Genomic DNA, 13797 nt, shown 5'->3' with positions numbered 1-13797 from the left:
GGGGGCGGTATGCTTGCCTTGCCTTGCCTTCTATTGCCATTCACCTTCGGGCAAAGGAGATGTAAAAAAATGACTAACACAGAATGTGAATAGTTTAGTTTTCCTTCATACAAGAACACATTTATGTCAAAAAGTCCGTATTAGATGATCAAATAGTCCTTTTTGGCCTTAGTTTGTATGAGACTATGAATCACCAGTTCAAAGGGATACACTGAGAATTAGTCCTGATACATTTTTATATACTTCTGCAGGCCCAAGCTGCTCACCTGTGCTGCACAGCTTGTTTTGTCTTTCCTAAAGCTCAGCACAAGTAGCATCCCTTAATGTTTTTTTCTTGTCAAAACTTTCCAGCAGTGGCTGTGTGCCATGCCTCCAAAAAGTTTTCTAAGGCTCTGAACTGCTTAGTTTCTGATTTTCGAAGGTGCTGAGCTCATACAGCCCTCTTTAATTTCAATTATGAGTGTGCGCACTCAGCAGTTTTAAGAACCAAGCGCCTGGAGCCCACGCAGAGATGCTTAGACTGAGAGGTACATCCCCAAGGCCACCTCTGCAGTCCCTATGAAGAGGACTCATCCAGGAGAGCATGCCTCGGCGTGGGGCGGTGGGAGCACACGTGGGGCCGGCCGGGTGCTCCCCTTCCCTGTGTGGCTCAGCCCTGCCTGCTCAGCACAAGCCCAGTCTACCCCTGTAATGAATATGGATCTGTGGCACTGATGGATCTGAAAGTGAATCTCGAATTACAGCGTGCCCACGTTGGTAGGAGTTGCTTCTAGAAGGCTTGTAAGGAAAAAAGTGTAGCTGAGTACTTAAATCCCTTTGGATTGCTAGCTGTTAAGACAGATTTCATGCTCTACTGGACCATGACATTTAACATGATTACTGAAAAAAATATAAAACAGATTATTCATCATCTTCTGGTCTGTCTTTAAACCCGTATGCATAAAATATGAGAAACAAGCTTGTTTTCTTCCTAACAAACAGAGGATGACCTGCTTTGCGCAGGATCTGAAATTCAGTCCGAACACCCCTCTTAATATTTTGCAGCTTTCAGAGGGACAGATTGCTTGAAATATGTCATACAATCACTTTAACCTGAGGGGAACAGAGAGCTCCTCCGAGGGTCTGGTCCAGTGGACGTTAGCTAGCTAAGTCTTCAACAAAGTTCTCCCAGGTTATTGCACAGAGTGGTGCGCAGTGTTAAAAAAAAATGAGATTTTCCTCTCAGGAGAGATGGCAGAGAAGAAACTCAGCAGTTTTCCCATGGAGTCCTGCAGATCCTTTATCTCTCTGCCTTGCTTTAAGCACTTTCCCTTGGAGCCCTGGGTGACAGGGAGCAACCCCACACCCCAGCCCTGCAGCGAGGGCAGAGCTCCAGCTCTGTCGGGGCATCATCCCCCCTGCTACAGAGACCGTAGTGGGGCTGGCACCGGGACACGTCCCCACCACAGCCCGGCTCCCACCCCGCACCTCAGCACCGTACCCGACTCCCATCCACCGCCTCTGCCAACAACGAGACATCTTTTGTCAGCCTGGACAAGTGGTAAAAGAGGAAAACCGGGAGTCTCCTCGGCGATCGCTTGGTGCTGGAACAAATTGCAGGCATCTGTGTGCGGCGTTCAGGTTGCACTGAAAGGTGAACGGCGTAAAAGAAGAAATAAATTATTCTCCCTTTTGATTCTTTGTTGTGGTTCAAAACCTGACATGGTTTGTTGCTATTTCTAAAGTGAGTCATTTTAGCCAGCTTTTGTCTCAGATGTATCAAGAACATCAGGCCTTCTGCTGCCTGTTTAGGTTGGAGGTTTTGCTGAAAATTTCACGTGGCCTGTACATGTTCTTGCCTCTCAATTAAAATGAATGGGCTGTTGAAACTTTAACAAATAGTTGGTTTCTTCCAACAACTTACAAAGTCTGTGAGTGGATAATCGCTGTCAACATAAACAAACGAAAACATAATGCTTTAAATTTTTCCAAAACGAATGAGAAAAGTTAACTTTCCCTTAACCCAAAGTCCAGAGAGCAGCAGGGAGGAGCAGAATGGCAAGCCTTGCAGCAGGACTTGCTCCATGTTATCAGTGGAGTTTCCTGGCTATCAAAAACTTTTGAATCCTGAATTTCATAGCATTTATAACTGAATTGGGTTTTGCTTACTTTCTGTTACTGCCTGCACAATATAAGCACACAGAAGATGCCTACGTGTGCCTCAGTTCAAAGTCCAGAGGTTTACTGTTCATTCCTGTCGACTCTCCCAAGAGCAAGTCTGGGAAAACAGGTTTCATCGTACAGAACAAATGGAACAAAAATAAAGACATGAATAAAAACACTCGAGGAGTTTCTGCAGAACTTAAATTCAAAAGTTTAAAATATGGTTTATTTTTTGCTATCTACTTAGAGGTCTTTCCTCCTAAATTTGCTGGCAGAATGTAGTAAGTACTTTTATTCTCCCTCAATTAAGGCACATGGGCTGCTATGACAAGTCTCTTTTGGCAGGTAAGATCACTCAAAACCGGTTAAGTGCCTTCAGTTTTTATTCTGTGTGGCTTTGTGAAGCCTGATTTTAACGCCCTTATTTTGCAAACTTATGGATTACATTTTAAACTCTTCAAATGCCACACGTCAATGCATTATTGTACAAAACATCGAGACATCCTGTACCCCCACAGAGCAATTTCAGTTTCTGCTAGGGTTTTGTTACTCCAAAAATAGATAGTGTGCTGAGATATTAAGTAGAGTGGAAAACTAAGATCTGAAGTCAATCTAGATTTCAAAGAAAAAAAACCAAAGACATAAGGGAAATTTAAACTTGAGAATAGCACAGACTCCATGGGGTACAGTACTGCTCCATGCTCTTAGCTTAGTGTTGTGTGTCAAGGGGCTGTGTGAGCATCACTCCTTTTTTAGGAGATTTGTGCAAAAATACTGTTCCTGCATAGGTTCCCTCTTCTTTGCTCATTGAGAGCTGATTCAAAGCTCATTAAAATAGGAAAGATTCGTACTGGCTTCATTGCGTTTTAGATCAGACTCTTTGTCTGATTTCTAATGAAGGCAGTAAATTTCCCCATATAGAATATATAGTATGATTCTTTTGAAGTATTCTTCAGCTGCCTTTCTGTCTACAATAGTTCACTTGTGAGAGTCTTGAAGTATAGCTACAAGAGAGTTGAAAAGAAATGTACTGTCTTACTGGATTTCCAGATGAAATAATAGCCAAGTATCTCTCAAACACTTTCCTTTCAGCTTGAAAATTAAGTTGGGTCCTTTGAAAGGCACAGCTGTATTGCATTTTAGGGGCAAAGTTGGTGTCACTAAAGCATTAAGTCTAAGACATTTAGACACTATGACCACAAGTATAAATTCAGTCTTTCATTCTCTGTTGTTTGTCCACTGGTACTGGTATGTTTGCAAAATTATGCAGTATTGTTAAAAGTACCCATAAACCCTGAACCAATGTCTTTTTGATTTTTTAATTTTTTTTTTTTTACTGGCAGTACTGACCAGTACTTTTACAGAGTTTTGTAAGACTTCTATAGTGTTCCTACATTTTTCCCACCATTGTTATATTTTACAGGACAATTTACAATATACAGAAAAAAAAAGCATTTCCTTTGTAGATTGTCTCTGTGTTTCTGAGGGGTAGTTTATTTTTAACTCGGTATTAGAGGTGACCAAATGTAAAAGATTTAAGGAAAGAATAGCAGAAGTCACGTTAACTTTATCACAGCCAACGCGATATCGGATTATGGTGTCTTTGAAGCTACTTCACTCTGAACCTGACTTTCATCAAGCTGACAAAAAATGGTCATTTTGGGGCTCTTTTGTGTTCAGCATTCAGCTTCTAACAAAATAAGTACATTGTATGTTTAACATGCCAGAAATAAGATGTGAAAGACAAGAACGGCAGGATTTAGAAGACTAGTACAATGCACAGCTTGTTCAGTGCCCCTAAACACTATCTTTCAAAGCTTTCTAGTATAGGTTTTGTTATTTATTGCTACTGTCAGAGAAAGCTCATAATGTGACAAATGAAAGGTGAAGAACAATTAAGATGAATGGTAGGACATAGTCTACCAGAAGAAATGCTTTTCTAAAATTATTCCTTTGCGCATTCTTTAACTCCATTTGAAGTTCCAGAAAACCTGATGTAACTAACACAATATTTTTTTAACAGATTGTCCCAAGCAGTGCTCCCTTAGAAGGCGGGACAAAACTGACACTGTGTGGATGGGACTTTGGATTCAGCAAAAACAATAGATTTGAATTAAAAAATACTTCAGTCCATATCGGAGGACAAATTTGTGCTCTGGAAGCAAAATTTAGCAACAGAAACAAGTAAGAAACCTAAAATGTGAATGTGGTTTTATACAGATGTTCTTTATGTGGTATGGATTTTTTTATGACATAAACATTCAGCCTATGTCATCTCCGATTCTGAAATGTCAGACAGGAAACAATCCCTTGGTTTGATAAGCTCCCCAGGAAAAAAGTGCTTGAAATGGAGATCAAATAAATCTAGTTAATGCCAATAGCTCCTGCAGCAGCTTTTTCTGGTTTGTCTGCGAAATGCTGTTCAACATCTGTGAGAACTGGCAGGAACAAAACAATTCAAAGGTTTGAAAGGGGGGCAGGTTCCCTTGGCCAGGATCCTGCTGGACTCAGTTATGTCACCTCCGTCTTCCTGACCTGTGAAGCTGCTGGAGAGAAATGTGAGAAGATGCAGGTATTTTGTCATCCAGAGACTCATGACCTTCAGCTGCACCTCTCCTCCTCCTCCTCGGAAATAAGTATTTGAGCCAGTGAGATAATGGCTTAAGTTTAAGACAGAGGTTCTTCCAGTTGTTATCTTGAAGAAATAGGAAGTTCAATGAATATCCTCTCTCAGTTCAAAGCATATGACTATCTGCTACCAAAGCAATGTGCAAATCATGGCACAGCTTCCTTATTCATATATATAGCAGCAAAAAGGTCACCCTCCAGAAGTACTGAGCACTCTCCTAATTGCTATTCTGAACAGTCTTAAGCCAAACAAAATGATTTAAGGAGACTAGCCCATATGAGACTGTGTAAAGGTAATATAATACATTGACACATGCTGCCACAAAAGTTCAAGTTTAATTTTTGGCAGTATTTAGATTTATACAACAAACTCGTGTATACGATGCATTTTTTCTAATCCTGTTGTCTGCCAAAATTTGGCACTAAAGGAAAATTCCAAAAACCAACTCAGCCATTGAATGGGAGGTATTTGTTTTCTCTAGCATGCTTCTTTTTTTCTGAAATGTATTTGATACACAAAAATTATTTTCTCTGGCCAAGTAAAAACACAGTGTTTGTATTCAGTATTAAAGAAGACGACCACAGTTCTTTTAGCTGTTATTTCTGAAATGTCCCTGACACGCATAGGTTGATGATTTGTTTAGTATGGATCCTCCGTTATTATGAGTTTGAAGTGGTTCTATTTTAATACAAAAAATCAAGCCAGAAAAAAAATGTAATCCCATCTTTTTCCTTGTTTTCCAAAGGCTGGAATGCACAGTTCCTGCTGCAAAAAATCCAAGTTTTAATATAACCAGTAGTGTTTCTGTTGGACATGGCAAAACACTATTCAATACATTTTCATACGTGGTAAGCACTATGATTAAAACTTTATTGTCAAATTAGCTTCACTATTAACTGGAAGGGGACTCCTCATGAGTCCTGTCCAGTATGGTAATTCTGTATTCCTGTTGCTTTATTATTACTTCATGAAAATACTAATAGATTTTTAAGATTCTTCCTCTTCACATTTTGAAAATAATTTAACAATCCACTGTTCTTATCTTTACCCCCCGTCAGAATCCTGTAATAGCAAGTATCTCTCCCACCTATGGCCCCAAATCTGGAGGAACATTGCTAACTGTAGCTGGAAAATACCTAAACAGTGGAAAATCCAGAAAGATTTTTGTTGGCGAGAAACTGTGCACCTTGAAAAGGTAATGTACTTGCTAAAAAGTGATGCCTTTAATATTGAAATGGCTTGATTAAAATGTCTTGGAGTAAAAAAAAAAAACCACAAACGTGCATTTGTCTCCTCTCCTTGTGTTACATATCAGAGAATTGATACTGCAATAAGCATTCAGTTCTGGATTACATCCTGAGTTGAGGATGTCTGAAAGGTTTCTAGAAGAGACTATGGTTCCCTAGAAGACTTGTTTATTCTGTAATGCCTTCATTAACCTTATTAAAAGGTTGCATAGAGTAGTAGCAAATCAGCTTCTAATGGACTAGAAACTGTCCATTTCCCATCATTTTTGTAACCCCAACTCCCACACACTCAGCTTGCTTTCTTAATACGAGCAAAAGCTGCTGTTCATGCTGCAGCTCCCAGTGAGTGTCCAGTGGGTGCAGGTTACCATTTCCTACTGGTTTGTTTGGTGGAAGCCTGACCAGCGTAGGAACGTGTATCCTGTGCAGAGGAGCAGCTGTTTCTGCACTACTATCAGTGAACAGCCTCCAGAAACCAGGGGCAGCATCAGTTTGGGACTTTTCCTGGTATATATAAAATTGTTTTGAGGTTTAAGCCAGAATTTCTTGTGGCTCTGTACTGGATCCAGCAGGAGCTCAGTCAAGAATCTTTGAGATGCTTTGTGTAGAAATGCCTTCAATTCCAGCTGAATATACATGTTAAATACCAAGCACAGATTCTCTGCTGCGGGCAGACAAGCATTCTGAATTTGGTAGCCATTCTACCGTGGCACAAATCCTGCTTGGTCCTGTTTTCAGGTACAGCAGAGTGGCTCCGAAATTATCACCTCTGCGGCCAAGGGCAGAATCTGGCCCTCTGTGTTCCAGGAGCAGGATGTCCAGCAATTCCTCTAAATTATGAGTCTCTCCTAATGATTCTGGAAAGTCGTAGTGGTGAAACATCACACTTGTGGAGAATGTGGGGAAGCAATAGCCTATTAGTTAACGTCAGACTCAAAGTCAGGAGAGCTACATTTTCTTCTTTGCTGCTAAATGATTTACTGTATGCTCTTGATCAAATCAGCTAAGTCTGACTAAATCAAGAAAGGGATTTAGGTATTCAGGTCTGATATTTAATCACTACCAAGATCTTCAGCACTTCTGTTCAGTGGCTACTTAATAGTTTAGGGTGGCATTTATTGATGTTATCATCTCAGCTGATCAACTAATGGACAAATATATAAACCCTTTGGGAATGATTCATCTGATCCATTTGAGACATCTACTGTGGGTGTGAGAGGACAGCCAGCTCAGAGGCAGACATCTCCTTTGTTCAGGTGGACCTCTAGGTATCAAACTGTAGTTGGGGCTTATCCAGTAAGCATCCCCAGCACCCCTCTTTCTCACCAGCCAAGTTGTCTGGAGACTTCTACGCAGGTCTTAGCCAGTTTCTTGCGGCAGGTATTTCTCTGCCTGAACTGGCAGCTTTCCCCAGTTCTGAGGGCAGCTAGATCAAGGGGTTATTTTTTCCTTTAAAAGATGGTAAAAAGCTTCCATATATATATGAACAAATCACTAACACCTACAGTACACGGTGAACCCCACCTTCCTGGAAAGCTTCAGAAGTGGCAGCAAATGCCCCTTTTGTCTAATTTGGAGACACTTGAAAGAGATTTGAAAGAGAAATACATTGTCCTTTGGTTACAGCAGCAGAAGTCATTCTCCTTAAGCCTGGAGTGTGCTGTGGTTTTCCAGGCTGGAAGCTGCCTTTGCAGGGTGCAGAGGCTGATGTGGCTGTCACCAGCCCTGGGGAAGCACCTTCTAGCAGGCAAGGTGCAAGTCAACCAAATTAAGATGAATCGTTACTGTTTCTACCTCACGCCGTGCTTATTTGTTGTAATATGATCGTCTAGTGGAGGAATCAATGACTTTTTTGTATAAGCGGATCCTTAGGCGACGTTGGGACTCACTAAAGGACAGTGTTTTAAACTGAGTACATGTTTTATAATGCTGACAAGCAAGCCTTTTTCTGTCCTTCCAGCATATCGGCGAGCGCTGTGGAGTGCTACACTCCGGCACAACGAATTCCCCAGGAATATCGTGTGAGGGTGGGAATCGATGAAGCCGTTCGAGACACGAGCGGTCATTTCACATACAGAGAAGACCCCGTTGTTTTAAAAATTCATCCAGCCAAATCTTTTCTTAGGTGAGTAAAAGTTTCTTATAGAAATAAGAAAAGTAATGAATGAAAGAAGAATGGCTATGCTGCACAGCAATCTATCAAAAGAAATTGCATTTTTATCTCTATCTGCCATGCCAATTGCTTCTATTATGGTGCAGTTGCAGAGGGCAGATCGTTTCCTTTCAGAGATGAAGGAGAAGGGGGAAGGACGCCTCTTTTCTTTATGTGATTTAACTCCTAGCTGCTGCTGAGCGTACCTGTGATGTCCTGCTGAGGTACCTACTGTACAGCTAAGTGTGTCTCCTATACTGCATCTGGACATTACACTCATTAGTGAGGAAAATCATTTAATGTGACAAGTCAGCGGTATTCAGGAGAGCAAATGGATTTTAAAATAGTCTAAATCCAGTGCTACATAAATATTATGAATATATATGTATGGTAGTATGTGTGTGCTTTTAAGTGACATATTTATGGTCTCAGTAGCTCTAATCCAAGCCATCTGGCTTTGCCAAAAAAATGTCAACAGTAAAAAAGACACCTTTTTCAGCACCACTGAAAGCAATAAGTTAGGTAAGTTAGCAATTGCTAAGTACAAGTATACACCCTCCTTTGAAACGTATGCATTTGTTTTATATTCTGGCATGCCACAATTTTAAAAATCATTTTTCTTTTCTTGTATTTGATTAGTTGTTATAGCAAGTGTAAAATTTGTTTCCCAGAAAAATAATCTCACTACTCAGACCTATGTATTTGCATTCACCCCATATATCCTTAGTTCTGGTTTTATATTGTCATTTACTCTAAACTATAACTTGTAATTAAGATTATCATAGCAGATGTATCATTATCCTACTCATCTTCTCTTTTCTTTTTTCTTTTCTTTTTTTTTTTTTTTTTAATTCTTCCTAGTGGTGGAAGTACAATCACAGCTCAGGGAATCAACTTGAACTCAGTGTGCTTTCCTCAGATGGTGATTACTGTACCTAAACTGGGAATGAACTTCTCTGTGGTGAGTCAGTCTTGGAGAAGACAATCTGTTATCTTGTCATCTTCGTGTGGTGAATGGCACAGAATTTTCAAAGTACTTTGATTTTTGCCTTGAAACTTTGGAGCCTCCACCAACATTTTGGTGTTTTCTGCACACACTGTTTCCACTGCATAGGCAAATCACAGCAAGAAATTTGAAATTAAGCTGGGAGTAGAGCAACAGTTTCCAAGGAACCTCTTCCAAAGAAACAAGGCTTTCTGATAACAAGATTTTTATATTATAATTTAACAATGCATATTCAGTGACTAAACACAGAACAATGCAATACAGGTATGTCAGATTACATGGCAAGTTCAAGTGCTACCGTGATAGGTAGGAAATATATTCAAATGGTGACTGTGGATATAAAAGAAAAATGGAACAAGTGTCAAAGAAAGAGGAAAAGTAAATATGTAAAATCAAAAGTATTATTTTGAAGACTTTCTGATTGCCAGATTACCTATTGGGGCAAATCTTTCCTAACTCATCAAAGTTCAGCAACTAAGTTTTAAGAGAGCTTTGGGCCTTTGCAGTTGGGTACCTCTGCATGAATAGAGAGTCAGTCAGGGATCTGAGGCTTCTTTTGTTACCTGAGTTGATAATACATAGTCTCTGAATCTAAATAAGGTGTTCAGATATGGCTATGTGATCTACTTTAACTTTTGTAAGGCAAAGATGACATTTATTGGCTAGTTGTACTGGAACTATTTCCTGTAAGCTTTTGCCTACACATTTGTCTTACATCTCCAACATTTTCTTATCCTGTGAGGTCTGTTTAGCCTAACTGAAGCTAAATTGACCTACAGTCTTTATGACATGCTATGTTACTGCTCATGCTCTCAGTGTATTTCTAAAGATCAGCGTACTCTATTTCCTGTATTGAATTCTAAGTATTAGACCTAGGTTTGCTCAAAGCATTTTAAACAGTATGTCTGCAAATTTACAGTCTTTTATAGCTTCAAGGTCATAATATTCTTCATGATCCTAATTTGTATAATATTATGAGTGTCGGGACCTGAATTTCAGCTGGATGTAATCATGGCTTATAGTTTAATGGGTTCAGTTTTTAATCTGAAAATCAGTGCCCCTGCAATGAAACACAGTGTTCAATGTTATCAAAAAGATACTTCACCCATGAGTCGGAAAGCAAAACATTTCAGCAAAATCAACCAAACTCAAAATTTATGAGGTTTTGAGTAAAACAGGCACGATTATTTCTAAGTACAATGGTTTCCAAAGAAAAGATCATGGCTGAAATCAACTTGTTAGATTTTGCTTTGTGTGGATTTGAGCAGTCTTTCTTTTGAAGTAAAGACCATGCACTTGCTTTCTCCGTTTCCCTGTGTGAATGTGCAATATTGCTTCTCTTCAGGCCCTGATTCTGCATACCTTGCTTGTCAAATATCTGGGACTCCCTCAGAATTTGAACAGATTTGAAAGGATCTGAAGTTTTAAAGAACTAAATCCACTGTCCAAAAGCGACTGGCAACTCCAGGCAATGAACAATGTAGAGTTTACTGTCTCCCCCAAATATTTGGGAGCAATCTTTCCTTTAAGCAGCGTTTTGCTGCCATCCTGCTTTTTAACCTGCTGTTGAAAAAAAGATATGGACATAGACAGTCAGAATTATCTTCCTTCTGTTTTTTTTTCATACCTTGCAGTGTATGTGATTTTTGCCAACACACAGGAGTCAGGTTGACTCTCCTCTTCCACAAGGGTATCTGTCCCCTACCACTGCTGATCTCCAAGAGTCTGCCCCAGTGTAAAAGCAGCTGTACACAAGTTCATTCTCCCTGCACAAAGGCTGGAGTATAACCTCAAACAGATTATAATCCAGTGTTTTATACTTTGACCCTGCCCAAGCAATGTATTTTGCTCTATTGAAATTAAAGGCTTCTGGCACTCGGTGGCTTTCCCTGCCTCTGTGACAGCCCAGCTCGGCTTGTCATTTGTTCTGCCACTAGTCTTTACCTCGAGCTTATTTCTCAAGGAAGGATATTAGTTCTCGGAGAGAAGGCGAAGATTTATAGGCAGCAAAACAAGATTGCACTGTGTAACTGAGGAAATGGCTGGCGGAGGGTGCCTGTGTCTGCAGCCTGCGCTGCAGAATCTCCTGTGCTGGAGATTCTGGGCCCTATGCATGAGCAATATGCCAAAAAAACAAACTTTCATCCAGTCATTACAAAAATAAACGGTGACGAGGAGGTATATTTCCAGCAGGGATCCAGAGCACTGCAATGACCAACTATCCATCCCATTTATGAAGGAGAAAACAGGTTGTGGTCCTGAATAGACCAAACCTGGACAAACAGCACAATACAAACCAAAATGATCAAGAACTCCTATAGCTGATGTTATATATCTTTTTGCTTCCTTAGTTTGGGAGAGGAGAGCTAAGCGAATCATGGTTTTTTGATTGTTATTTAAGCCATTTTTCTTTTCAGTTTTCTCTCACCAGCCTCCTCCAAGAAGCTGCTTTTGTCAGCATTCAGAAACTGTGGCTCTTGGGAAAACCAAAGCCAGCGCTGAAACACATCCCAAAGCATCAAAGGAAAGTACAGCTGGGAGGGACCACAAAGACCTAGCCTGGCCAGCTTCCCTGCGGCGGGAGCAAATGTACGCAGACCACTGCCCGACACATATTTGCCTAGGCTGTTATTAAAACTCCTTGTGAAAGAAATTTCACAACCTTGCTTAAACAAGCTTTGGAAAGAGCTGCTCTACCTGCTTACCGAGTGGTTTGGAAATACTTCTTTCTAATAATTAACCCAAATCCTAGCTGCCAATTAGCTATCTTCTTGTTTAACCCTCAGTGGACACAAACAACCAATTACCAGTCTCTCCTGCTAATTTTACATATTTGCACTACATTATGATTCAGCCTTTCTCTTTTCCAGTTAAAACAAACCAAACCGCTCCAAATTCTCCTGATAAGTGTTGTTTCCTAGAGCTCTGCTCGTTCTTTCTACCACCTCCCAGACCCTCTCCCATTTGCCTAAAACTGGTGGTGCCCAATTTAAAAGAGGTCTCACCTTTTCCTGTCAGCTACCTATCCCCAGACCCTTAATTCACTCCCTCTGGCTTAATTGTGGCCTAGAGCCCTGATGGGGGGTCACTTTTGTAAGCAGCAGGAGCTGTTGGGGATGCTCAGCATCCCAAAGCCTCAGGGAGCAGAGCCAGCTCACATGCCCTGCTCTTCTGTGCCTGGTTCTTTCCATCCCGGTGGAAGAGATGAGTAGTACAACTGGTAAAAGAGTTTTTCGTCGACAACTCCCTAGAAGAAATGCAGTTTCACTGAAACTGAAAAGTTTTGGGGGCAGAATGCCAGCCCCCTATAGAAGAAGCATTTAAATTGAGCTTTTCAGCTTTCATGTTTGAAGTTCAGTATTTCTGAAACTTTTTCTTCTATAAGGCAAAAATGCCTTGCTTCAACTTTACAATTTTCATTTCATATTTATTTAAATTTCCTTAAAATTATTCAATACTGTGTTCACACTAGTTGTATTTATATTACATTCTGTGTTAACACTATCAAAATAATACATTTTACCTTCTTCAAATTTGGTATTTCAGCAAGTGAAAAAAATGTTCTAGAGTTATTGAACTGTATGTTTCAATACTTGCAATGTGTTTCTTTTTAATTTCTATTTCATGAGTTCTTTTAACCAATTGTTCTGACTAGGAACAAAAAATATGAATTTAGGCAGTGCTGCATAAATTCCTGACACTTCTAGGTAACGCATAAGGATACAGAAACCCTCTCACTTCTGCTCACACGTCCAGTTCCTGTGTGAAGTGCACGAGGAGGGAAGCAGCTCATTCCTTCCTTTCACTTTGCATTGTGCCTGTAAAAAAGCTTTGCACAGTTTGAAATGGTGTTTGATCAGGAGTCTGTTTACAAAGTAAGTGTCTTCTAACCTCTGCTCATGCTAGATGGTTCTTCTGCTTCTGAAGCACTTGAGGCCAGTATTTTCTCTTTGAAAGCCTGTACTTTGCACTGATTCCCCAACAGTGAACAAGTGGTGATCCAGGGATCCTTTGCTGTAGCATTTTTAATATTCCATCCATTAACTAATTTGGATCTATATTCCCACTGCTTAACCTCTTCTAACCATGAATGTCCCAAGATATGAAAGGTTGCAAAATTAGGGAGAAGCACCTTTTAATGCATGACCTTCAACAACTGACCCTGTAGCTATGCGAGATCATCTCTTTCCACAGACTTTTAATTACCTCTTCAGTAAGTAGTCTCTTGAATGATCTTTAGCATTTCTTAATTGCTCCCTGCTAGATGCTGTTTCCTGCTGTGTTACAGAGAAATTTTAGAATACCCTAAACTTCCTTCAATGTTTACAAGTCCGTGAACAATCCATACCCGTAATACTCATCGGAATGCCTAGAATTCACCTGCGAGTGTCTACCTTAGATTTATTAAATAATGATGAAAGAAATTCTTGGAAACTGTGGATGGTGAGAGTGTGATTATTGAAGATATTCCTGACTACCTATCCGAAGACACTCGGGGTTGGATCCTCTGTCTGTGTTGACTCTGTGGTGTAAAGGTGCCACAGAAGCCCAGAAAAGAGTTTCCCTCACAAAGGGGAACCATTGGCCTTTCTTTCTGTGTCAAACCTGCATCTCGTGCGCA

General features: G+C 40.3%; 1 protein-coding gene across 1 annotated transcript in view; it reads left to right on the top strand.

Annotated features, from left to right (window-relative positions):
• Positions 1-13797, top strand: part of MET (MET proto-oncogene, receptor tyrosine kinase) — a 71105-nt gene that overhangs the window by 30528 nt on the left and 26780 nt on the right. The window contains exons 5-9 of the mRNA XM_009697352.1: positions 4166-4326; positions 5517-5619; positions 5830-5966; positions 7979-8143; positions 9032-9131. Coding sequence (XP_009695654.1) covers positions 4166-4326; positions 5517-5619; positions 5830-5966; positions 7979-8143; positions 9032-9131 — 666 coding nt within the window. The remainder of the gene's footprint in view (positions 1-4165; positions 4327-5516; positions 5620-5829; positions 5967-7978; positions 8144-9031; positions 9132-13797) is intronic.

Source organism: Cariama cristata, unplaced genomic scaffold (genome assembly GCF_000690535.1).
Source record: "Cariama cristata isolate BGI_N322 unplaced genomic scaffold, ASM69053v1 scaffold10153, whole genome shotgun sequence".
NCBI classification, from domain to species: domain Eukaryota; kingdom Metazoa; phylum Chordata; class Aves; order Cariamiformes; family Cariamidae; genus Cariama; species Cariama cristata.
Note: the sequence above shows the minus strand (reverse complement) of the source record. Positions and strands in the feature narration are given on the sequence as shown.